We start from the raw sequence: 26,629 nt of genomic DNA on the forward strand, positions 1-26,629 counted from the left end.
ACACACAACTGCTTGTGAATGCATCAGGGCCCTTTTTTCCTGAGTTTATGGGTCAGTGAGAACCGGGCGACAAGGACAACAGACAAAGACTTCCTGGAAAATTTGTATAACCTGCACGACAATGGGGAAAAAACAAAAGAAGCCGAAAGATACAGTGAATGCTAATGAAGCACTTGAATGGAAAAGGCTAAAGAGAAAGATGGGATTCATGTCCCTTGAATTTACAAAGTATCAGAATTCAATCAATTGAAATTAAATCAATTCTCAGAAGGACAAACAACTAGAAGTCGAATCCAGAAGAAAAACTTTTGGTGTCTCTCAATCGAATATGTCGCCCTATGTCTGCGGTGTGACCTCACAAGAAAATGGTTCCCACATTTTAGCAAAAAAAATAACCTCTGTCTCGCTCCCCTTCCCCTGCAAGAATTCCTGATTTGGGCTGTTCAACGGTAATTTGATCAGATGCAGGCAGACGATAACCGAGTGTGTGACAGCTTTGCGGGGAAAGTTATTGTGGACTGGGCAATGATGGGCAGGTGCCTCAGGCAAAGACTGTCTTCAATTCCTTCCCCTGACACCTACGCAGATAATGTGAGTCCATCAGCTACTCCGGGCAGCACACCTTGAAATGAGATGAACCCACACAGATACACAGGCACACACAGCACCATGGCTTATGTCAGGGTGTGTAGGAAAACACTATTGTCTCTCAAACTGACATCGGCTTAATGACTAAAAACAATTCAAGGTGGAGAGGTAAAAAAAATATGAAAAAAGATCCACAAGTGATTTGTTCTCGTGTCTCGTTTCCAAATCTAAGCACAACCAGATTCATAGTGTGATACTCATGCAAATAAAAGCACATTCTTCATTATTTTATGGCTTGTTGCAAGAATAGCAATGTGGATTATGGAACTGTAGAAATGATCATGATGCCAAATTGTTCATTTCTCACCTACTGCGTCTTTTTATGGTTAATTCATTTGAATGGGACGGTAAAGGGGCTAAAACATGGAGAATAAGCCAATTTAACACCGGCACTCTGATATGATTAAAACATGCTTATACAACAGAATTGCAGGCATTGTGAGGCCGAACCTTTCAGAGGGGTTGGCATCAATTAATCCATTCAAGTGTGCCAACATCTAACTTAAACATACGTCTTTCAATTATACTTGCATCCTCTAAATCTACTCTGACTCCGCTGTGCTTTTCAGACAGCTTAATTGACTCATTTTAAACGTTTGAATGAGAGAAAGATTTCCATCGCTGCTCAGAGGATGAATAATCATTAAGAGCCGTCATACTCTCGCTCGCCCACGCCTTCTCTTTAGATGCTTCTTGTAGAGCAAAATGCACCTATTTAAATAGTTACTGGCAGTTCATTCGCAGCTTGAAAAAAAAAAAAAAGGAAGCGACAAGAAGCCTTTACATGGACTCTGGTTAGCAGAACTGGTCCAGCAGGCTCAAGTAACTCAATAAGCCCCGAGAGACAAGCGGAGAATGTAGAGGGAGGGGGATCAAATTCTGGATTGTGGCCTCTTGACTGTGTGTATTTCTCAGTTGTATAAATGTTTTATGGACTTACCTGAAAAATGTCACAAAGAATTGGACCAGGTCCATGATACTGTTGTGTTGGGAGAAGGCGATCTATTAGAGAGAAAGAAGAGAAAGACGTCATATTAAAAAACTAGAATGTTGACTTTTTAGTTTGGTCCCATCCACTAACGTGGAGGAGGAGGGGTTAATGATCTACTCTGCAGCTTCACTTTGGGGAACCGACTGTTGTCCATCTATATATTTACAGCCCAAGGTTCATCCTTGGATATTTGTGCCTCATGTAATAACTGAGCTCTCCCAGTTGACCAGTGACATTATGATGGGGTTAACGTGATATGGTGTGGACAGGACAGGTCAGGTCTGCTAGAAGAGCCAAGTGCACTTAATGAAAGGTCACTGATAAGACTATCAGGAGGATCTTCCATTAGAGCTTCTGCCGGTGTAAAAAAAACCCGGCAGAAAGCCTTCGGTTTGAAAACTTAACAAAATGTGAATTGATTTTTAGTAAGTTTGAAAATGAACTGGATAGTTTTCGTGAGAATTAAAGGCTGACCCAGTTCATTTGATTCTAATCCAAAGACAGATGAATAAGCAGTAATTGATTCCTGTAGATTTAAATTAAGTTCTTGTTTATAGCTCCAGTTAAAAAGTTTAAAAAAACGAACTACTGAGAGAGAATCCCAATCCGATATAATTGCACGACAGATTAAACTAAACACTACCACTGAGCTTCAAATTAGCTTAGCTGCAAAAAAACGCATTGGCGTAAATCTGGTGCACGTCTATGAAGTGGCTGAGAAATATATTTTACTTTCAATAAATGAGCTATTACACACACTCCTGGCAGCTAAATCATATCTGATGGGCCTCATCATAGTGACACGTCATTATCTACTGTGTGTGCTTTGAAGGCATTAAGCCCTGAGAGCATTCAGACGCACAAACACAACGTCATCCGCTGCAGTGTTCAGGCTCCTCTGATTGAGACCACAAAGGGTAGCTGGGTACAAACTGTGCTTTCTGAAGTGAGGATTGTTTGCATCGTGTTTGAGGCGTTGGACTTTTTATAAGAGGAAAGATTCAGCCGATGTCGCGCTGAAACAACGGCAGAGGTCATGATTTATTTATGCAATAAGACTCTCCTCTTTTGAATACATTCATCATATGTAAGTGATAAGCCAGAGTTGAATACGTTGTCCTCTAGTGGTCTCTCAGTCGAAACAGTAACTAAACACCCATGGAATAGCGCCGGGATTGTTAAGAGCTGTTATCTTCTGCACCACCGCTGATGAAAATCACGCGACTCGGGAGAAAATCTGGTTGAAGGATGAGGTAACGTATTAAAGTTTTATTCATGTTACGCTGGAAACGGCAAAAGAAGAATCCTGCATAACGAGTGACCAATCCAAACGATGGCAGAAAATCAAAATCTGGCGAGGACGGAAACTTCCTGTTCTGGGGTTTGAACATGGTTGGAAACACTTTGGATAATGCAAGTACACAAGTCAACAAAATATAACACATAGGTCTAGAATAAACAATGAGCATTTCTACATATTATATCTTTAAGGTTATGCAGCAGGATTGAGTCGTCACTGGACTTGTCCTTGTTTGCAACTTCATCACCTTCACAAACCCATGTTAGACTTTTTGTAAAGAATGAGAATCACTGATCTGAGAAGAAATGCTCGCTGACATGGCTAACGCGACTCAAAAAAGACACTACACAGATGTCTCGCTCCTTTTTAACATGTGGGAGCGTTCTATTTAGTGCCGGCACCCCCTGCTTTTCACATTAGATGAGGTCAAAGCAATATATCTGGGGTTAATTTGTTTTCTATTCATCGATCCCATCGGTTGAGAACGTTCTTCTATTACATGTGGACTTTTATCACATGGAGCCAGTCTCTTGGATAACAATTATCCTGATAGGTGATGATGTCACAGTTATCCATTTTAAGCTCTCGGACATTTAATATAAAAAGGTTCACAGGTGCGGCCTCGAATTCTGCCCTTATCTCATCTGTGTCTACGCTCTCACCCCTGCATCATCAAGACAAACATGTGGAGACCTGATCCCGTTACAGGAGCTGTTTGCTCTAACAGCTCAGGCTGCTCCATAATAAATAACAGACTGCTGGCCAGGTAATCTAATAGAAAACTATTACCAGGCCACCTCCATAGATGGACTGACCCCACAGACACTATCAGCCCAACACGGTCCGAGCATCTACCATGTGAAAGGAAGGGACGGAACAAATGTGAAAATCAATATGTGGGAGCGGGCTAATTAGCAAAAAGGCTATTTTGTGATGTTATTAGAAATCTTAACTGCATCTATCAAATTTCTCAATAAAAGCTTTTTGGTTTTTGCTGAGACCTGGAGTTTTAGAAATGTTGTAGGCACCACAGGCTGAAGGATCGTTTTTTTATTTTCTTCAACAGAACTTGAATTGGTAATATAAATATAACTTGTTTTAAGAAGTAACAGTGTTTGGGGAGCTGCAACTAACAATTGAAATTACTTTCATTAATTATTAAACATGATATATAAAACTTAGTGCAACTGTTCACATTTAATATACCTTATATTACTAGACAGGGACAGTGACTGGAGTTGAATGTATCCAGAAGTTGAAGAATCTATTAAAGTTTCAAACACATGTTTGAGAAATTAATTATTATTTACCCTTTGGAATTAATATAAACTAAAGGGATGTTTACTTAATTTACGGCCAGTTATCGCCGTTAAACCCCCTGTCTGCATACGGGAAGAGGAGATGGGCACAGACTAAATTTGCTCTGTCAAAGTCACAGTTCTGACTCGAGCCGCCTGCTCTCCTCCCATTACCTCCGTGATTTTGTTTTGAAATCTCTGCACGTTGCTTTGAGTCTGTCATTTTGTTGCAGTCACTGACATTAGCGCTGTGTGTCCTAAAGCCCCATTTGTTTTCATTGCCTTACCGAGGGTTTTCCTGACAACAGATTAATTGTTTTCCTGCAAATCTAAAACAGCATATGGCATTTATTTCTCACCGTGTTATAATCCCCCCCCCACATCAAAACCTTGATTTCCTCCTTTCAGCGGGACTAGAAAAGGTTAAACGGTGCTTTGCTTCCGCCTGCTAAAAAACAGCTGTGCACCTCTCCGTGCTAACCATCGGTCATTAAACCTGTAATTAGAATAAAGTGCACTTGAAATCACCCTGAGCAACAACAGAGCTCTGCATCTGCAAAGATGGCTGCCACTGCTCTCTTTATGTGTAGAACTGGGACCTATTGTTACCTCCACCGAGGAGTTTAGCTTTCCATCGCCGTTTTCTCTGTCTGTTAGCAGGATTACACAATAACTACTGAACTCATTTTAATTGAAACTTGATGGAAGGGTGGTGGTGTGGGTCAGGAAAGAGCCCTTTAGCTTTTGGAGCAGATTTGATTGAAGGGGCGAATCCAGGAATTGTTTTTCTACTTTAAAAACAACTGTCTGACCTCAATATATGTATGGAGATAAAGAATATCCCTCTAGTTTATAAAATGGGATCTGTTTTGAAGACTATACATGCAGTGACAAATCTGTGACACCACATGAGACAGTGTTAACGGCTCAATAAGAGTCGGTTGAAGGTCAGAGGCACAGTTCTTACCTGGATCTTGATGGGCCATGAGAAGTTACTGACATACACATAGAAGGTGATGTTTGGGTTGCTTCTGAAGGTGAACTTCTCACAGGAGAAACTGTCTCTGTATTCCTTGATGTTGGTTTTGGACACGATGGGCACCTCTTCTCCAGAAATGGTTCCGGCTGTTGAGGCAAAAGAGTCCACGTGTTCAGCACACTGCTCATTGAGCTCACCTACCGCACATTCTCAGCAGAAATCACACCGGATCGGCTGCAACGTATTATTACGAATCCATTAAGTGGGTGATCAAGCCAGTTGACACCACAGGGAAGCTCTCATGGCCAGTTATTATTAAGTCTGAAGTGCATTAGACATGTTTTTGTTAGTTGACCTGAAACGGTGGAGCTATATTGTATAATTACACACGACATCCATGTTCTACTGTTAAATGGACGCGGATTTGAAAGGCACAGCTTGAGAGAGGAACTGAAATGCTGCCGCCTGGGGTCACGAGTGAGTCACACTGGCACTTAGTCATCACTTGAATCCATATAACACACTAACAGCCAGTGCATTAGTTTATTTGACACCAAGAATTTAGCATTCGGGACAGAAGGCAGATGGCTTTAAGAGCAAGAGCTGCAAAGACGAGCTGTTTACCACGAGTTTCTTTCCATGAGTGCAGTTAAAAGTTAATAGTTAGAACGTGTAACATCTGGGACATTAGATAACGAGATTTCAAGAGAATAAATATATTTTCACTGAATTAAATACTACATGGTCAAATTTAGGAGCAAACTTTAAGAGCGTCTTGTTAAAATACAATTCCTTACAACCATATTGAGATGAATCTATTAAATTTTCCAAGCAAACTCTTTTAAAAAAAGTTTATTTTCCTCGATGTTTCAAGTCGTTTCTTATTCTTCCTCGTGTCAGTGAGTCCTCAACATTGACATTCCAACCCACAACTCGGAAACAAAAGAAGTGAAAATGACAGCTTGAGTGTGGCTATGTGAGCGTGTTTATCTTAATTGAAATCACCCTCCATCCCCCCCCCCACCCACCCAAAGGCGCCGCACGCTCTCGTCAATTGTGAAGAGGCTCCCGTTCCTTCTGAGACGCAATATCTTTAAAGGGGACCCGGCTTCAAATATTAATGACGGTGCGCCGCAAAGGTTGAGGTGACGGTAAGGCGCAGAAGAGTTTAGAGTGTTTTAGTGGTTGGAAAAAGTCTGTGTGTGGTTGGGGGGGGGGAGAAAGTGGCAGATGACTTGAGAGGGAAGGGAGGGAACGTGATAAACAGTGGCACTGGACCACTGCAGTGTCCTTGGGTGTCTGTTGTCAGGGGACCTATAATATCCACTCAACAGTGACACAGGACTCACTACCAAGAGAGGCTGCGTTATAGGTCCTGTTATACCTATGGACTTAATGACGACTTTAATTAACACAAAACAAAGAAGAAGCTAAAGTAAATTTTGCCTGAAGTGCTTAATCAGTATTTTAAATATTATTGTGGAAGAAAGATGACAATAAATATGGACAGTATATCTGATCTGTCTAATGGCTGACTGGTCTGTGCAAATAAACCAGCCTGGATGAAAATGACTTCCTAAAGGTGTTTGGGCTAAATTACTAGCATTTGATTTTATGTGGAAATGGAATATTATGCCGTGGAGTTGTGGGTGTGAATCCCTACTCTGTGACCTTTCAATGCTAAAAAGCATATTCTGGGTATTTTGGTGCAATTGTCCCAAAAGTGACTTCAGTCTTGAGACGATAAGCTCAAGTTAAACAATTTGACACCTTATGATTTCAATCCCAAAAAGCATTTATGACTTAAGTAATTTTTAGGTGTAGAATAAAATCTTTGTTTATTTGATCTAATAAATGATTTCACAACACAGTCAGAGAATGTCTTGTTTAGCGTTAAAGGTTAAATCCCTGAACTTATTTAACTCTAAAATTGCTTTACTGTGACTGGAATCAATAAATGAAATCTGTCTGAAGGAGAAAAACAGAGCAAGACATTTCTACAATACTCTATTTAAAATTGTAAAATGGGGTGAAAGTACCTGTTGATCCCACCGACCAGGTGATATTGAGGTTGAAGTTGTTGGATGCATTAATGGACATGTCCAAGTTCTTGTTTGCCTGTAGATGGAGAACAAGAAAAACACCTTAGACCTTAAACCAAGCAGCAGATTTAACAGAGTGCTCCACTCGCCTCACGTCTTCAAACAAGAAGAGCAATTTAAGATGTTGCTTCTTCTGTTACCGGACAAAGCACTTTGATTTGTGAAAATTGTTACCTGCTCAGGTGAGGCCATGAAGTTAATGGCGGTGTAGTGATTGTCATCTTCTTGGATGAGACTGAAGGTGAACTGGTAGTCGATCAGGAGATTGTCTATTTAGATAAATCAGACAGGAAAAGATGATGTCTTTCTCCTATTATCAGAGACGAGATCTCACACAAGAAGGAGAAGCAACTTTCTGAGGGCGTGTACACAAGCCAAGCATCCGGCCTTAGCTTCCACTCCCAGAGCCCGATGTGATGAGATACAAATACAAATGTGTGATCCAGAGAAACTTCACAGCAACAGCCCGTCAAGTGAAATGAAAATGTCTGTAATCAAATCCAGTGACTGCGATCGGGGGGGGGTATAATTTTCTCATCAAGCAGACGACAAGTACGAATACCTGACCATGACAATTACCTACAAGATTAATTAGGTATTTCATTGTTAATTAATGGTAGATTGTCACAATGACATTCATAAGTTCCCACAATGTAAATGAATAATCTATAAACACTTCTTATTTAGATTCAAAATATATATAAACATCTTAGATGCATTCTGTATTATTTGTTCAAAGCTCAAACAGTTACAGTGAGAGGGCGGATACTTCACACAGTGAGGAAATGTGATAATGTCACATTGGGTGCTGCATGTTAATCCGTGGTCAGCGGCCTTTCGGATTGGTGTGAGGAGCATCGTGTTTACAGTCCTGTGTGACAGAGCTCAAGAAGAAGTCCCAGTGGCGCACAGAGGTTAAAACAAGCTGCGGGCTTTTGGTTCACCCATCTTTCGCTCGTCGAGTCCGGTGTCGGGCTGTGGCATTTCAAAACAAGGGGGACAAAACCTTGGCAGGGGCTGTGTTGTCAGTAGCAGAGTGTTGAAACGCAGATAACGAATCACTAAGTACCGCAGCACCGTGAAGGACACGGCATCATCATGCAAAATAAACACACACAGCACAAACACCGGCAGGTACAGTATACACAGGAATACAGGAGCAGATGTGCGACCAGCTCAGCACCGGGGGGGGGCAGACTTTATGTATGTTTTTCTTCCTCTTTTCATTATGCAGCTTTTTCTTAAATTGCTCGCATTGATATAATTTTTTCTGTTACTTGACAAGTGAAACTGCCATTTAGTCAAGTTCCTAAATGAATGAATGAGTGGGCGGGTGACTCGAGTGAGTGAGAAGACAAGTGGAGAGTTTTTACTCCTCCGTCTCCTTGATTACTTCAATCACTCACTCCTTCTGATGCACTTGACATTTCCACGACAAGTCATTCTGTCGCCGAAACAAGCGCCCCTGGTGCCAAAGTGCTGCGACGCTCCATCTGCCCTGAGCGGAAGAGTGGAAGTAGTGGAGAAGCGGCGAGAGGCAGAAAGAAGAGCGGCAAGAGAATAGCCAAGAATAATCAAGGAGGGGTGAGTGTGAGGATGACTGTGAGGATGAGTGTGTGTGTGTGTGTGTGTGTGTGTGTGTGTGTGTGTGTGTGTGTGTGTGTGTGTGTGTGTGTGTGTGTGTGTGTGTGTGTGTGTGTGTGTGTGTGTGTGTGTGTGTGTGTGTGTGTGTGTGTGTGTGTGTGTGTGTGTTTGTGTGTCCGTGTCCATGTGTTTGTGTATGAGCCGTCTTTCCAGCAAGCAGCCGTCCAGTGGAGAATTACTCACAGTAACAGGTTCCTCTGAGTGGATTGCCAAGGTAACGGTTTTCTGAGTCACATCTGCAGTGAGGAAAAAGCAGAGAGGAGAGAACAAGATGAAGACGAGTGCTAACAGATTGAGAGGAAGAACGCCTCTTATCGGGGAGCGGTGGACGCCGAGTGCCAGCGCATTAGCTCCCGCTGCTGGCTCCTCGTCAAGTCTGGTTCTTCTGACAAAGAGGAAATAATCTGATAGTTTCTGAGTTAATTGGATTTTTGGGGGGGGGGGGGGAGAAAAGTTCTGTTTATCAGAGCAACACAGTAACGCAACCACCTGATCACCAAGCAACAACTCAAAGTATTGTACTAAGTTGATTCATTGTAGGTAAATGTAGTCGGAAAAATTTAAATTGTCCTATAGTTATAAATCGAGGTGTCAAATCAAATTTAGGAAAAAACACCAATCGAGATGAGTTATTTTAAAAGAGGGCTGGATTTGATCAATCGTTGGGTCAGGAGTTACAGCTGGTCGTTCACTAAACAGGAGGACGGTGGTTCGATCCCTGGCTCCTCCAGTCAGCATTCCTAAGTAGCAAGATGCTGAGCCCCAAATTGCCCCTGAGGGCTGCGGACGAGTGTAATAGTAAAAGCACTGTGTACAGGAGAGCTGTGTGAATGTGTCTTGCACTGCAAGGCTCTTGGAGTGGTCGATACCAAAGCTCTATATACTGTAAATACAATATGATGTTGCTTTATCTTTTACAAAATTTTACAAATTTCTTTTAAATACAAGATGCTTCCTTAGACATTTTACAAAGGAGCAAACCCATTGATAAAAAATTGGATGATAACAAGGTTGCATTTGCCTCTTGTCCATTGTGGTTAGATAATAAACTAGATTTAAAGCCTTTTGGAAATGTGGAATGAGATTTGTACATGTTTAAAAATGTTATCATTCACACACATACACAAACTCTAAATACAGATATACATTTTCAAATCTCAGCACACGTTTCAGGATTTTCTTACACATTTAAAATGTTATGATTAGACCCACATGGATTGAGGTAAAAGTTCCATAACTCTCGATACACACACACACACACACAAATACTATTGCCAAAATAAAGGCCCCGTACTTGAATGTCACCACATTCCTCACAAATGAAAAATATAAAAATAGTTTCAGATTTCTATTTCATAACTTGGATTAAAGAAACTGCCAGTGATGAATGTTTCTTGTGCCATTTACTCAAACCAATCACACAGTTTTTCTACATGAGTGCCAAAACACATTTTAAATTCAGTTGTGACAAAGAAAACAATTTGTCAACATGGACTGTCATTGTTGTTGTTGTTGTTGAGGGTTAGTGTGTCTTTCCGAAGCATTGTTATGTGGAGGAACATAAGGGAACTGGACAGCAGCGTTCTCCATCTCCTTCTCAATGTGTCTCTCAATGCATTTTAACTGTTTACAATGTGATCTGAACCTCGTTTATCTTCGCTCTGCTGTCGTTCACCTAATAACCAGGCTGAGTAATATCACACGTGTGCACTGGAACTCCATAAATAAGGAGGAGAAACATTACGATATCTATTATCGCGCCGATTTTCTTTCACAGTTTCCAATTAGACTTGCGAGGAGAAGAATATCAGAGGCGGTGTCGAGGAGTCAGCGAGGACACGGAGCGACGAATGAGGAGGAGGAGGTGGCCGTTAGTGATGTTACAGTGCTGGAGTGGGGCGGGCGGGTGGGGGGGGGTGAGACTGCTTCTAAAATTGGATTCATGAGACAGACGCCATCACCAGTGAAGGTTCTACGCAAAAAAACATCAGGCAAATGAGGGGGGGAAGGAACACATCTGATCATAAATAACAAAATTCATAAAACTGTAACTTGACCTTATAGTTTTAGATAGTCAATGAAATGTTTGACGCATGTCTTTGTCATTTTAATGAAGAACTGTTACATATTATATCTTTAACGCTTGTACATAATTTTGTTGGAGCTGCTCAGCACTCCCAGATGCTCGTGCATTAATATTATCAACTAATCTGATCATGGTGGATTTTAATGCGGCACGATATATCTAACCAGACAATCCTGAAGGACAAGCATCAGCACGCCGGCCGATCTAATGGGTGCAGGACACCGAGCTGGGGAAGAGCCAGATCCCTGTTAAGGTTAAACACGAGAGGACGGGCTCTTCTACCACGCTACAAAGGACGGAGGAGTAATGGCGCCAACGGCTTTTTGAACCTTACAGAACATCTCTCCTGGGGCGTTCGAGCTTCCTGGCATTTACAGATGGTAAAATAAACCACACACACACACACATACACACACGCTCATCATCAAGTGTATAATGCAGCTCCTCTACCCTTTATCTTAATTTAATCTACACCTACATGCACGTGTGCACACATCTGAACTCTAGGCAATGGCCCTGCGCTCTATCTTAATTTGATCTACACTCAACCTGAACCTTTGTCTGTGCTAGTGCACTCTCTGAGATTTAACAGGCAGCATGCACACACAGACACACACACACACACACACAAGACATGGACACACACGAGGGGGAGGAATTTGCTATGAACCTATAGTTGTCCTTCACACATACGGGGGCCAGAGCTAAACCCTCCCGCTACCTCCAGCACGAGTAGTATCCTGAATAATGTACATATCCAAACGAGCACTATAAAAAGAAACCTTCCTCTCGCCGCTGGTTTGACTCATCGCTGTGACGCAGCGTGGACCTCATCAATTGTTTTCAAAAACAATTCCATTCTGCACCGATGCACCCTTCACTTCATTATTGCGGCTATTATTCGGTGGTCCTAATGGCCTCGGTGGCTGTGGTGCATGCGCGTGTGAAAGCCACGTGTGTGTGTGTACTTTTTTGTGTACACTGCTGAGGAGGCAGAGTACCCTTGTGCAGAGGTCTTTGTTTAAGGGTTATTGCCGGGGATGGTGCGAGTGAGTGGCCGACAGAGGTGGGGGGGGGACACTGATTACATGTAATTAGATACCAGAAATTACATTACAGGTCGCGAATGACAAACACACCTCCTCAAATTTTAGTCAGTGTCCGCACATTCACTAATGAGATCTCACTTTGTTTTCTAAAATGTGAAAATGCATCTTGATTTTGAGATTAAAGACCTTATTAAAATATTGGTTGATGATAATGACAACACTAATCTACCGAGAGTCTGTAAATGAGACTGAATTAACAACATATTCTGGTGGTTTATGCTGCTGGCAAAAATCCAAGCTGATAATCAGTAATGGTTTTCAGGAACTATCCTAAATCTGGCTCTGGAGCTGTATGGTCACGTCCTCCTTCTAAATGGCTGATGATGATTGGCCTGCTGGTGCCTGGCCTGCTCAGATACCTCACTCTGATTTTGTAGGGTGGAAAATGAGTCGTTTGAATCAACTGTTAGCCACCTGCTATCCGGACGTCGCCCTGCGCTGCTTTCCATCTGGCGGCCGAAATGAATGTGACGTTATGTCGTCTGAGTCAAGTGTCATTTATTAATCGTCAAAGTCAACAGAAAGCTCGGAGGACGTTGAAGAACACTTCCCTCCCTCTCATCCCCTTCATCATATTCGTGTGTTCTCTCACCCAGTGGGTGTTGTGCATATTTTTCAAGATGCTATCAAGGCTGTGTTGTCGGCTCCCTTGAATTTTCCCCAAAGTGATGAACTCGGTAAACTCAAAGTGTCACATGGAGGTGAAGCACTGTTCTAGCACTGTGCTCATCACTGCTGAGCACACCTAGAAAGTTGTTGTTCAATTGGCTCCAGTTAAACAACTGCGCCGAACACAGAACAATGATTATGATACCTCAATCAGGGCTGGGTAACTACTGTAGTGGAACTAAGTATAGTTGAATTAGCTAAGTGTGGTTGAAGCCTATTTTATAGTTGAAGAGCAACTTTTTGAATACCTGTCTAAGACTCCATGACCTGAAACCCGTATGACCTTTCTATATACCTGTTTGACCTTTCCATTACTTATTGACTGTCCATGAATCCAATGGAACAGGCAACAGCCTTGTCCTCCTATATAAGATCTTTGAATTTGACTGTTCTCCATCTTCACTCTGAGATCCATAGGACTCTCGGTGTGTTGATCCTTTCTGCAGAAAGCCCCTTATTAAATACAAATAGATAACTTTGGTGTTTCCAGCCTCTTGTATTTCCAGATTTCCATCACACTACAGTTTATATTTATCTGTAGTATTTAACCATTCTTCATCTCCTTGTCTATCACAGCTTCCCTTCATGTGGATCTCCAAAAACACTTTGTATCCTAATGTCATCACAGCCACTAACAATGTACTTCTGCACACCAGCTAATGTAAACACATGGTTTACATACATTGCATGATGCCGCTCACGTGGTAATCCCACATGTGACAATGTGTAAACTGTTTGTATATTGTCTCTGTGTGGTTCCCATGTGAGCCAGCTGTGGAAGTGAATACAGACCTCATCTGTCTCATCAGCTCAACAATTTAAACATTGAAGGTAAAACCGGCTGTTATTCGTCACAGTTACTAAAAACTTCATTGCATTGCAGAGTGTCTGAGATAGATTTGCTTCAATTGTTTGATTTGAAGATTTGATTTGGCTGTTCGGTTTTATGTGGGAACCTCGGAGCTCACGTTGCATGAATCCTATTATATCAATAAAATAGAACGGTTCATGAAAGTCAGACTGTACCATGACTCAAAATCTGATCCGAGTTTGCACCTTGTGTGTTTGCGTCTCTCTGGTTTAACCATGTCAGCACTTCACTACAAAAGAAATGAATTGCAGTAATAGGCCAACAGATAATTTAACAGACAATCTGATCCATATTTTATTCTGTCGGTTGCATTTTAAATCCGAAAGGTGCATAAAAGAAGCTGTTTTTGACTCCATAAAGACTCCATCATCAAAACGGGCAGCTACCAGAATAAAAGAACCAAAACTAGTGTTTTCAGCTCACAGCTAAATATCATGAACAGCACATAACACCTTCCCTTATATATATATGTATGTCTTTCTCGTCAAAATGGGCCTCCCTTCAAATCGCCCCGAGCATTTCATCAGGGCTCCATCACAAGTGATTACAGACCGGGTGACAGGCTGCCCAGAGACTCGCTTCTGATCGACGTTACTTCAACTCTGTGAATTTCAGTCATAACATTGACAGTGCAGCTCTCATTTGACCTCTGTGTTGCAGATGAGAACTTTTGGGAACAAAACGACCGACTTTAAATACTTCGAGTTAGGATGTTATGAAGCAGACGATCAGCTTATTGGGGGATGGATGGAATGTGCGTCACATAACCGGCACCTTTGGCGTTATTTTCAAGAATTTTTATACTTTACTTGTTCGGTCCAGACCCTCAGACATTTGCAGCGTGAAAACACTTTTTGGAATTGCTCAGAGTTTTGTTCCAAATGCAGGACGTATGAGACGGCATTAAATAACAGAAGAAGAAAAAGACGTGGATGCAGCTTGCAGGATCGCTTAGCTTTCACCTCTGTCGATACGATATTTGAATGAGTAGGAAGTTAATTTAGCACATTGGAACTAGTGTCGAGTGTTGATTCCAAAATGATATTACACCAGCGATGAAATCAACTAAATTAAGGACGACTAACTTTCAAACTCACAACACACTGACCTCAGATGTGTGCCCGTCTACAAACCAAATCCAAGCACAGGTAGAAACAGCCCACGGAGGTGATGATCACAGGACATATGCCCTTGTGTATGTCATACAAAATGTGTGTGTGTGTGTGGGTGTGTGTACTCACAGCTGGCACTGGTCTCCTTTGATTCCCTTGGTGGTGCAGAAGCACTTGCCAGTTAACACCTGGCACACGCTTGCGTGACCATTACACTTGCAGGCTGGAAGGGGCACAGAAACACAGATGGAAAATAAGATGAGGACAGAAATGGAACACATCAGAGAGAGAATAAAGGCACAGAGGCATCACTGGTTAGATAACACATAGCTGAAAATGTGGATAAAGTAAAAAATATATATATATATATGTTTGTGTGTCCTTGTGTGTGTCCTGAGGGAACAAAAAAAAAAAAACCTCTCTAGTTATTGCTATAACAGTTTCCCATTGTTCGTGCTAAGCTAGGCTAGCAACGTTTCATCTGCTGCACTGAGCACAGCGACATGAAATTGCTATTGATCTGGTAAACAAGTGCATTTTCTCGAAAGGGTGAGTGAACTTCAGAGATCTGAAACACGATGGAGAAAAATGGACCCCAAAAAAAATGTGACCTTTTGCTTTCAATTCGCTGCCAGTTGCTTTTAACTTTCTCACAGCCTGAGATGTAATGATTCTCTCTGAGTATGTGTCACACCGAAGAGGGTGTTTGGTAAAATGCCTCGATTAACACGGATTACGCCTTTAGATAAAAGTGTGAATGTATTTGCATGTGTTCTAATGTAACTAAATGATTTGGGGTCATTTCGTCCTCGGGCTCCGAAACAAGGGGAAGAATATTCCCATCATACAGGATCACCTGTGTAGTTTCATTTTACAGGTTATGGTTATAGTCTATACATTAACAGATGGTACCTGAGACCGCAAAGCTCCCAGATGTGTGTGTGTGTGTGTGTCACATGTCTGACAATGAATAGCCTAAATGTAATTTCTCAGGAATGCTATTCATGAATGGGACATGTGTCTTCTTGACAATGCTGAGTTAGCAGTCTTCAGTCAATCTGCAATTGATTTCATTTTTTTTAATGTACTGATTAATATAGATTTAATGTCAATTTAAACCCTTTCCTTAATAGAAATTAAGATTTTGGATGGATGCTAGATGTCGTCTCTCGAGCAAATTTAGACGCAGATAATAAATCTCATTACTACGTCCAATGAAACCTGGAAACCACACAATGGAAATTAGCATAACAATCAAGCAATTATTTTATCTGTCAAAAAGCTCTGTGCGACACGTCTGCAGCTGAGTTTTCATATCCCTTAATCCAAAAAAGCATACATGGTGTGTCCACACGGCTCGGAGTCCAATGAATGAAAAACCACAGTAACAGGAGAGGTGAGTGTTTGACCTTCAGCTTCACCTGCAGTTCCCACAGTGCACCACATCTACTCTGTACCCACAGGGAGTGCTTGTCCAGACAACACGGATTATCTCTATTATTATTATTTCTATTGAATACATCTATATTCACTGGCAGAAGCAAAATATGAATCCGATTAGACAAGAAATCTATATAAAAAGACATGGTGCCTTATTTCCATTAATCAAACAAGACAGACAATTTGTCACTAATTCTAATTAACACACAACAGTGCCCTCTCTTGGTTGTGTTGCTGTAATACTGAAAGTTTATCAAACCACAGACTGGTTAGAAAGCAGTCATTGGATGATCTTCTTCTTAATTATGGTTCAGGGGTAAAAAAAAAAGAAAATAGAAAAGATAATTTCAGATGTACTTGTTTAAATTTGATGTTGATCATAACAAAGGTACAGTCGAGAGGGGAAAGGTGAAAGAATCTGTTGACTGCTGACACCAAAACAGAGACAAGCAAGCGGTGTGTGTGCAGAATGTGTAATTTGTGCGGCGATGCGACACTCACCCTGGCATTTGCCGCCATTGGTGGGGTCCCCATGATAACCAGGCATGCAGATCTCGCAGTTAGGACCGGTGGTGAGGTTACGGCACTGCTCACACACGCTGCTGTTCACACACGTGCTGTGGCCGTTGCACTGGCAGGCTGAGGGTGAAAAAAACATAGCAGAGCGGGTTTCACAGCAGAGGGTGAGCAGAGACCAACACAAGGTGGAACAAACAGGGATTTGTATTATTAATGAACTGGGACAAGACGAGGAGATTCTGCCAGCACACTGTCACAATCTTTATCCGTCTGCAGGTCACATGGGCGACTGTTTCACGGTCACACGATCCTACAAACAGTGTTGTTGTTTGGGGCTTTTAGTGGCTTGTGTCTTCTCTGTCAACTTGTAAATAATAATTACTTAATCTGAACTGCCTTTAAAGAATTGTACATTTGATGAAAAATAATATTTAAAAATAAAATGCTTGTTTATGCCGATCTTTTCGCCGTGGTATATTATGTGGCTCTCAGCATTCATAAATTATTACAATTAACCAGACTTTATTTTTCAACCTCTGACATTTGCATGACAATAACTGTAATTCAGTTCTGTGAGGCTCGGCATGAAAACAACAACACATATCTTAGGAGGGAAAATGTCTTTCTGAGGAATAAGGGAGTAATGTTTCATAAAATACAATAAAAAAAAAAATCAATATCACTGAGGCGCATGGAGATGTAAACCAATACAAGGCAAAATATCACCAAGATCCTTTAAATACGACTTCTACATTATATGAATTTTAACAAAATGAAATATATCACCAGGTTTTTTACACATTAATGATAACAACTAAGCAACAGACCACTCCTCACATTCTCAAATTACAACCAGCGGTGGAGTGTTTTATCATTTATCATGTCGTGGTTGCAGAGACAGATGGGAGCATTAATACTAGAATAAGGTTTCATGAAGTCAGCAGGGAGGGATGAGTTTCACGGGGACACTGTAACAGGAATCCTTGATAAGAGCATCTTTTTAAACTGAAGATGTGACAGTCGATACTTCCCTCATAGACACACTTAGGACACGTGATGGCTCATTTCAGTGAGAGGGACAGGAAATGGAGGCCTTACCGGGGCAGTGAATGAAGGCCCACTCGTAGCCCTTGTCTTTGGGGCAAATGCCCGGCTCCAGAATCATGTCGTGGGACTGGCCCTGCTTGGCTGTTCTCTTCATGGGCCCCCGGTATGAGCCCTCCATGCACAGGCCCTTCCCGGTGCTGCTGGGATCTCCGCACCAGCCGCACTCGGGCTGCTCCAAGCACTGGGAACACGTCTGCAGGCCCGAACAGTTCTGAGCTGGAGGAGAAAAGAAGCTTGTGTTATATTTCTCGACAGCAAGTTTTGTGTTTCGTTGCAGTTCTTGTTGCCTCCGTTCCAAAATGATTTAACCTCCCCAGAGTCAACGTATTTTATCAGCCACATTTATCCATTTATTTTTCAGTGCAGCATTTATTTACCAGTCACCTTGAGACTTCCAGCTCCTGTAAAAATTTGCAGAAAACAAAATCCCGCAGGATGTTGCTCTCAGGATTATTTTGTAGGATTTTGGCCTATCCGACGCTCACTCTCAGTCATTTCTTATCCTCTACAGGAGCCGCAGATTAAGGCGCTTCGATGCTCTTTGTACTGTGACACAAAATGGTTATCTGGTGAGCTGTCAGGACAACAGATTTGAGAGCCGATAAGAGGATAAGAAACAGGTCTCCAGCCCTACACGGAAGATGGAGGGCCCCGGAATGAGACAGAAAAACGTGTCAGCCAACCGTAGCCTGTGAAATGTTTGTGATTTAAGAACAAAGTTCAATGAAATGGTTTAAATGTGACATGTGAAGTGGCACCTGGCTCCAAAACTCAAGAAACCCACGCGAGCGAGCGAGCGCTGCTGTTTTCGTCGGCTGGGGGATGAAACTTGTGGGGCCACCAAATTGCTTGACAAGTTTCAGTGTTGCCTGCCAGACAGACACTTTAGTGGAGAAAATGTCACCACTCTTTTAAGGAGACAAACGTTGAGTGCTTTTACCTCGGTTTATGTCAGACAAATCTCCAGCTATTCCGCTAATGGAAGCGAAGCCATGACAACGCCAGAGCAATCAGCGCAAAGTAAGGCCATTTAAGTTTGTTTTGACGACAGGCCGAAAGTGGCACATTTCTCGGGGAACATACCATTCTGAGAAAATAAGCAGCTGGATGGGGACTTGTCTTGCCACAACACAAGAGCAAGTCCAGATACATAATCTACCACACAACAACAGAGCGCAGATCTTTAACGTTGGATTCTGACAGATTAATCGGTAAGCGTGAGCATGCCCCACTAAATCTGTTGCTATACCATTAATTGGATGGTGGACGTCTCGTTTCATCCAGCTTAAACAGTTTCCACCAGCCAGACGGGGAAAAAAGCATCTGACAAGTCTGAATGTATTTACGGGGGAAACTTCCAAGGCCATTTTCACATGTAAATGGATTTAAATTCAAATCTGTCTGCAGCCGCAAATTACATCTAAATGTGACTTTTGAGGTTAAACTCTGCAATGTCAGATTTTATAGGATCCGTTTATTGAACTTCCTGTTGCATGTACTTTATGCCTCGTGTCTGGAGGACGCCTCACTGCTTGCAAAGTTGTTTTTAGCTGGATTGTATTTCACCAAGACAACAAAGATCATTGAGCAAAAGGACAATGTCCCTACTTTGACATATGGTTTTTGCATTTCCGAGAGCAATGTGGGCAAATATAATTTTTTAGAGACAAAGATTTGTGATCCATGATGGAAGAAGATAGTTTAGGATTAGTTTGCATTACATGGCAACAGGAATCACTGCAATCATTTGCAATAAAATCAACTTATAAACCAATGACAAGGGGTTGACCCACTTTTGAAAGCTGCATACTTCCATCACTTGGTCTTCTAATTCTTCTTCTCAATTCCTCAATTAATTATTAGAAAGATTATCTTATCTTTCAATAAGACATTGTCAGACAATTGTGAGAGATGGGCAGTAAAAATCCCTTTAGTGTGTTTACTTTGATTTATAGACAGCCAGAGATAAAGTCCCATTAGAATAGCACAGATCTATTTTAGATTGAAATGTGTCTTCAGCTCATCAAACACAAAGAAAAAACAACAGAGGAGAACCAGCCAGCATTCACAAACAAACACGAGGAGAGGGTCACATTGCACATTGAAAACAGTTCCTGTCAACGTCTGTGGCTTCAATCCCATTAGTCACCTTGCACAGTTAAGAATAGTGGCGCCTTTAAAGAAGAAGGACTTCTTGAATGCATTTCGAGTTACCAAAGCGATTCTAGAGCGCCTCCTGGAGTCCGAGGGCTGAAACTGACTGAAGGCACGCTCCTGCGCCTTCTTCATGAAAGAGTTAATCAATTAACAGAAACATTTCAGCAACACTGGAGTTGGTTTAGGGAGCCAGAGAGGGCCGGTTCTAATATAACAGATTAAATCAAGGAGCGAGAGAAAAGCGCTCCGAGGAAAAAGGGAAAGTCAACTTGACCTTGAATGTTTTGAATTCTGTCCGAGCCAGATGCAGCTTCGGGGAATTCACCTTTCTTGACCCGTGCGGATGAAATCGAATGGACAGTGTGTTCCTGGGACAAATGACCACGTGTCTGCTGTGGTTTTTAGATGTGGGAAGACGTGGCTACTCCGGAGCTGAAGAAGAGCTTTTGATTATTAGATGAAAGCTGTAAATGAAGAGGTATTTCAAACAAGAAATCAACAAGGTTCCTCTTGTGCCACCTCAGATCTGAAAAATTATATGATTCTCTACTGAGAGTCTCAAATATGACACATCCGCTCCGTCAAAGTGCCCCTAGAGGCAGCCATACTAAAGACTATTTGATCCTGGCTCTGTGGTTTTAAGTGCATTTATGCAGCACACTCAGCCACGTGTTCGTGAGGAGGAAGGGACTACGTGGGTGATTGAAACTTTGTTCTGTCTGACTTTGCCCCTTCACATTCACTCTCAAACTGAGGGAGAAGAAAATACGGCGAGAATTTAATAGGACAACCTTTCTCCGTCCTTCATGCCAAAAAAAGGGACAAATTCCACAAGACAAATATCCACACGGCGCAGAAAAAGCCTCGGTGTTACCCAGGCAGCGGCAGACACAAGGAGTTTCAGACTGTACCCTTGGGCTCCCTAAATTTGTTACTCACTAAACTGATCAGAGATGTTTTTACGATCTGACACGGCTGCCGGTATAATTCATACATCACGCAGCAACAGCAGCACCGACCTGAGCAACTAAACCGACCTCCAGATAAAAGGAGCCTCTCTGATCAACTTACCAATGTGCAGTGGAAATATTGTTTCACCTCTGCGCGTGCCCATGTTCCCTTCTGGATCATCGAGAGAATACTAATGGAGGCGGTGCTTTGTTGCGGGGTGTTGATCTGTATCGTGCCGCAATGGCATTTTGTTATTGCTGCTTGTTCTCTATTCATTGTTTTGTCCTTTGTGTGTTTCTTTGTCTTTGGAGTGAAGTTACTTGTAATCTGTCTGTTATGAAGACTGACTTGTTATTCAAACACATGTGCTGGATGAGTTGGCTACATACTGTTCAATAATCGCAAGCCCTGAAGTGTTAATATCCATTGTAATTACAGAATTCATTCTTTCTGCAGCAGAAAGCCACGTCCTGCTTCCGCCTCATCACGCTGTCTGATCCTGATGACGTTATCACGTTTCATTACGTGTGGTGCAAATGATAATGCGAGGTGGCGGCAGGGGAGAAGAGAAAGTGTTGAGAAACAATGTCTTCATGTTTCTTTATTTAGAAATCTTTCAGATGAAAATGTCTAATGTGCTTATTTAGCTTTTGTACTTTTTAATTTCTAAAACAATTTCAGTGCTTTGGGGCATCTATTGTGGTTTATTGTGTTGTGATATGAAACCTTTGAGGATACGACAAGAAATCAAATGACAAGACTATTTAACATCTTGAATTTTCCGGTGGCAGAAAAGGTTGAATGCAAAGATAGGAATGTCACATTTCAAGTAGCAGAGATGCATTTGTGTCTTCCTGACCTCTGGGAAGGAGCTTGACCACCAGGATGAGAGCCACAGATAACTCAAATCATTCTGAATCCATAGTGGTCAATTGACTGAAGTCAGTCATGCAATACAACATATTAACATGTCAATTAAAACATACAGGACATTCAATTATGCCATTAATATTGACATCACTGTATGTGCAGTGCAGGCACCAATTATACTCTCCTTTCAGTTTTTCTGGAGCCACCCCCTGAATCAGTGCCCTGATGCATTTTTGTTTTTAAACTACTTAACTCCACCTAATGGAACAAAGCCCATCTGCAGCAGGGTCAGCAGGGAAATCTAACAGTTGGGGCGACTATATGCGAGAGTAATTGGCCATTACAAACCAAAAACAGCCTCCAAAGCCAATCACGGGAAACTAATACCGTTTTCCCGAGGACACAAACAGCTTCCACCTTAAGCCGTTTTTCCTTCCATAACCTTCCCTCTCTCAGTGATGAATATTGACTGCGAACAGAAGCCAATATGGGAAAGCTTAGTGCCGGCCACTTTAATGCCAGACTATAGACTTCAAAAGGAAGCCGGGTCCAGATTAAGTTCTGTAAAAGACACTTACCCAAACAATCTCCAGTCTGCCACTCCAGACACTGGCCATAGGGAAACGAGATGACATAGGCCGTGGAGTCGACACAGCGCTTGGCACTGCCGCACCACATGCACTCCATGGCCTGGCTGGTGCAGTTGCCACAGTTGGTGTGCAGCGAGCACGGCTTCTTGCAGGATGGACGGGTACTCTGATTGGGGTTTCCTGTACAGGGAATACAGAAGGATGATGAATGTTCTTTACCAATCACGTTAGTAATTCCTGTTTGATGTTAACGTAGTCTGGGCATCTCACCAGCTGCTTTTTCACAAATGAGGCCGCGGGCTGTGGCGGTGCATGGATTGGCTCTCAGGCCTGAGACCAGGGGCTCCTCCAGGTAGGCACAGAAACCAGAGTCGCTGGGTTCCCCGGGCAGCCAGCGCAGGCTGCTGTTGGTGAAGGGGGACATGTCCTCCCAGCCCCAGTACGACACGTTGATTTTCCTCAGGCCGACCCAGGGGGACAGTCGCTGTGGAGACACGACAAAAGGCTTAACAAACAAAAAGGCCCAGAGAAAGTGACTGGGGACTTAAATGCAAGATAAAACATTTAACCACGTCTCCCTTTCTGCTCCATCCTGTCACTTAACAGTTTCATAGTAATTGCATTTACAACTGGAAACCAAAGATGGTATTAAAAGTTCACAGATATTATTACTTATAATGGGAAATGTCATGTCAAGTTTCTGTATAGAACAAACAAATTGGATTCAACTCAGTAGAACTCACAGCAAATTAAATCCTTCTGAAAAGAGCAGATTTGAGCAAAACTAAAACCATCAGTAGACTCGACAATTTGCTTTCAGTGGGAGGAGGATTTGTTTCTGTAGTGAGATGAGATGGTGATGAGCATTTAGTCATTTCCATTATGACGCTATTAGGACCATTTCAAAATTAATATCATAAAATGATGAGATATATTTCACAAACAGTCTTATTATCCTACTGGGCAGACTGGACCTCTAATGGTGAGGCCATCATACTATGGCTCCTTAAAAAATTGTTTATCTAAAATTAGCTTTATCACTGATTTTCATTAGTAGGTTGTTTTAATTGTGCATGAATCTAGATTGGAATTCATGTAATGGAATCTGGATGCTTCACTTTATTAAAAGTTAAGAATACAAGCAAATCCAGACCCAGCAGTGAGGGACTTAGACGGCTCTCATGATTGCCTCTACAGACAGTGAGTCATTTGACCCTGGTTTGTACATAAAGCACAAAGAAGAAACTGTGTCTGACAAAATGTTTGTGCGGATAAAACATTTCATAACAAAAGAAAAACCAAGTGAGCGTGCGCTTGTCACAGTCTGACTCATTAAGTGCAGCATCTCAGAGACAAGTTTATGTAAAGTCTGGCATTGCCTCTACTTGTAATTCTGTCAAAGTCAAAAACAAACAGTGCAGTTTGTTTTTGTCAGTCGAAAACTGCACAAGGTAAATGCAAGGGCCGGGATCAAACTCCCCTCAGAATTCATAACGCAGATTAACTGACAGACGCGACCAGCAGATAACCTTGTCCTGTTCCTGTCAACTTCCCAAGGTGTAGCACACTCTGTGTCTGATTTCTGTACTTTTCTTAAATTCATTTGTTTATTTGCTTCTTTTTTTTTTACCATTTCTTCCAGCTGGAGCTTCTTGAGCTCCTCGAGTACAAAGTCCACTTGTTTGGCGGTGGTGAGCGACGCGATGTTTCCGTTCAGGTTCTTGCAGTAGTGCTGGGCGTTGTCGTAACTCTCGCGGCTGGAGTTGATCCTGAGGCAGGCCTCGCCCACCTGGCTCCAACCCTCACTGCACTGCTGGGCTGGAAGAAAGAGGTAAGGTGATGTCAAAACACACTGAGATATGTTAAATGTTATTAAGAGCATAGGCCTACTCTCCTATTAGACCATTTAATCAAAACATTAATTAATTATGTCCTTATGTGGCATGTATGTAAGTTTCAGATTCATTCCAAATTTGAGATGAGGGAGCAGAGGATGTGCGATGTATGAAAGTTTCTTTTCTACAAAAAACATTTATTTTACCGAGAGTTTTTAATAACGTAACATTTTTAAATTGGTCATATAAGTCACTCCTAGCAACAAAAATCAATGAATGTGTTTGAATATTCTCTTCAGGCCTGAAGGTCAGTGTTGTTGTGCATTAGAGTTGATGCAACAACATCAGTGACGGACCCTATTTCTTGTATATGAGCGAGAACTGAATCCAAAGCATTCAATAAGACAGTGTGTGTAGAAAGCCTGTGACTCTTTTTTTGTTTTACCAGGCAAAGCATGACACTCTGGCTGGTTCTGGTCCCACTGACAGTTGAGATTCAGCGAGCAGCTCTTGCAGTTGGCGAGCTTGCTGCACACCTGCTCGTTCCGCACCGGACACTCGGTGAAGTTCTTCACGTTCTACAACAAGGGACGAGAGAACAGAGGAGACAGGAGGACGATTAACAGGAGCTTTGCATTTGTGTTCTCATTTATTCGTCAATGTACATAATAAAAAAAAAAAGTCCTATTTGTCTTGTGGTGCAACATGGTGTGAGGACAGTATGAACCACTGAGATCAATATCTAAAAAATATTCAATATCCTCAGCTCACAAAATCCTGAGGAAAAGTCTAAATGTTTGCATGTGTCTGAATGAGTGCTTTCCAAAACAAAACACAAGCAAAGAAGTGCTCTGACGCCTCCTGCTGGATCACTCACAGATGTGCAGTTGCTGATGGCAGAGATACACTTTTTGTCATCACACCACTGGCACCCGTTGGTGTTGGCCGTGCAGCTGGCACAGTCTGAGAACCGGTAGCACCGCTCGTCCACTGTGACTAGAAAGAGACAGAGAGACAGAAAAAAAAAGAGTGTTTGAGTTTGTATCTGGTCGAATGGTTCTAAGCCCTCGAAATATAAAGAAAACTCATATTTGTATAATCCCAGTTTAAAAATAACCAGTAACACCAGTGACCGCATAGGAGTGAGGAAGAGCAGATGGGCTTGTAAATTATAATCATGCATTTAAAGTGGACCATCCGTCATACTTCACTAAGGGATCATTGGGGAAATGATTTGCTCTGATATGTATTGTTGTCTTCCTCACCAGCTTTAGGGGGGCAGAATGGGGAAGGTGTGATGCTCCCATTGGCCATGCTGGGCTCCCAGGGGAGACAGTGGCCTCTGCTCCAGATGCAGCGGACCCCTGGCCCGGCGTTCACGCACCCTTCCTCTGCCAAAAAGGCCTGGCAGCTCGGGGGTCGGTAGACCAGCACGTCGTTGAGCAGCACTCCGGAGAAGCCCCCAAACAGATACATGGACCTAGAGAGAAAAACCCATGGGAAGAGAAGCTGAATAAAACTGTACAACACACAGGTCATGATGAAAGTTTATTGTCAGATCTGCTGTAGTTGTCAGCTTCGGTCTCAGAGGAGATTCCATTACAGAGACTCACCCATTGCTGACCACAGCAGAGTGACCAAAGCGGTTGACGTCTCTGTGCAGGTCGGGTTTGGGCAGGAGCCTCCACTCGTCACAGGCTGAGCACAACAAGAAAGACCATACAGTAAGTATCTGTTCTGCCTTTGTGTTTACATGTAATTCATGACATTTTTACACAATTATAATTACTGGTTCTGCTGAGACTAAAGTGGATAATTATGAAAACACAGAGGATGGTGATGATGAAAGAGGGAGGGGAAAAGCTAAATGTATTTTTTTAATTATAGCCTTAAAAACCTCATTAGGTATGATTTAAAAATATATATAGCATACACATAATGAGTATGAAAGCAGATCAAGCTAACTGATCACAATTTAAAATGAACTGCTTAAAGTAATTTAATGTCTAAGAGAGTAAATCTAATTAACTTTAAATTTGATGAAGTGACAAGAGAGCATTTTAAAGTACAATAATAAAGACACTCAAAGGGACACTGGGGCACGATGTCAAGAATAATGAGTCCTACCGATGTCGTAGGAAAGGAAGTCCGCCGAGAAGCACTTGGCCCCGTTGCTTAGGGAGGTGTCGTTGTGTGTGTTGCCACCGAAGAAGAGCAGCGTGCCGCTGAGGAGCGCAGCCGAGTGCAGGTATCGTGGAAAACCGCTCTCTCTCAGGATGAACCTGGAACATAACGCACGACAACAGTGTCAAGGACGAGCTGAGGAGGACACGGCACGCAGGGGTATATAC

The 26,629-nt window shown here is 42.2% G+C and overlaps 1 protein-coding gene across 1 annotated transcript in view; it reads right to left on the minus strand.

The window, feature by feature from the left end:
- atrnl1b (attractin-like 1b) overlaps nucleotides 1-26,629 on the minus strand; it is a 52,603-nt gene that overhangs the window by 16,593 nt on the left and 9,381 nt on the right. The window contains exons 10-25 of the mRNA XM_053413762.1: nucleotides 26,406-26,560; nucleotides 25,892-25,976; nucleotides 25,544-25,758; nucleotides 25,156-25,274; nucleotides 24,724-24,856; nucleotides 24,074-24,261; nucleotides 22,714-22,927; nucleotides 22,432-22,623; nucleotides 17,867-18,091; nucleotides 16,751-16,888; nucleotides 14,939-15,032; nucleotides 9,146-9,198; nucleotides 7,493-7,587; nucleotides 7,256-7,334; nucleotides 5,205-5,362; nucleotides 1,589-1,650 (exon numbers count right to left, since the gene is read on the minus strand). Of these exons, the coding sequence (XP_053269737.1) occupies nucleotides 1,589-1,650; nucleotides 5,205-5,362; nucleotides 7,256-7,334; nucleotides 7,493-7,587; nucleotides 9,146-9,198; nucleotides 14,939-15,032; nucleotides 16,751-16,888; nucleotides 17,867-18,091; nucleotides 22,432-22,623; nucleotides 22,714-22,927; nucleotides 24,074-24,261; nucleotides 24,724-24,856; nucleotides 25,156-25,274; nucleotides 25,544-25,758; nucleotides 25,892-25,976; nucleotides 26,406-26,560 (2,205 nt within the window). The remainder of the gene's footprint in view (nucleotides 1-1,588; nucleotides 1,651-5,204; nucleotides 5,363-7,255; nucleotides 7,335-7,492; nucleotides 7,588-9,145; nucleotides 9,199-14,938; nucleotides 15,033-16,750; nucleotides 16,889-17,866; nucleotides 18,092-22,431; nucleotides 22,624-22,713; nucleotides 22,928-24,073; nucleotides 24,262-24,723; nucleotides 24,857-25,155; nucleotides 25,275-25,543; nucleotides 25,759-25,891; nucleotides 25,977-26,405; nucleotides 26,561-26,629) is intronic.

This window comes from Pleuronectes platessa, chromosome 21 (assembly GCF_947347685.1).
Source record: "Pleuronectes platessa chromosome 21, fPlePla1.1, whole genome shotgun sequence".
Taxonomy (NCBI): domain Eukaryota; kingdom Metazoa; phylum Chordata; class Actinopteri; order Pleuronectiformes; family Pleuronectidae; genus Pleuronectes; species Pleuronectes platessa.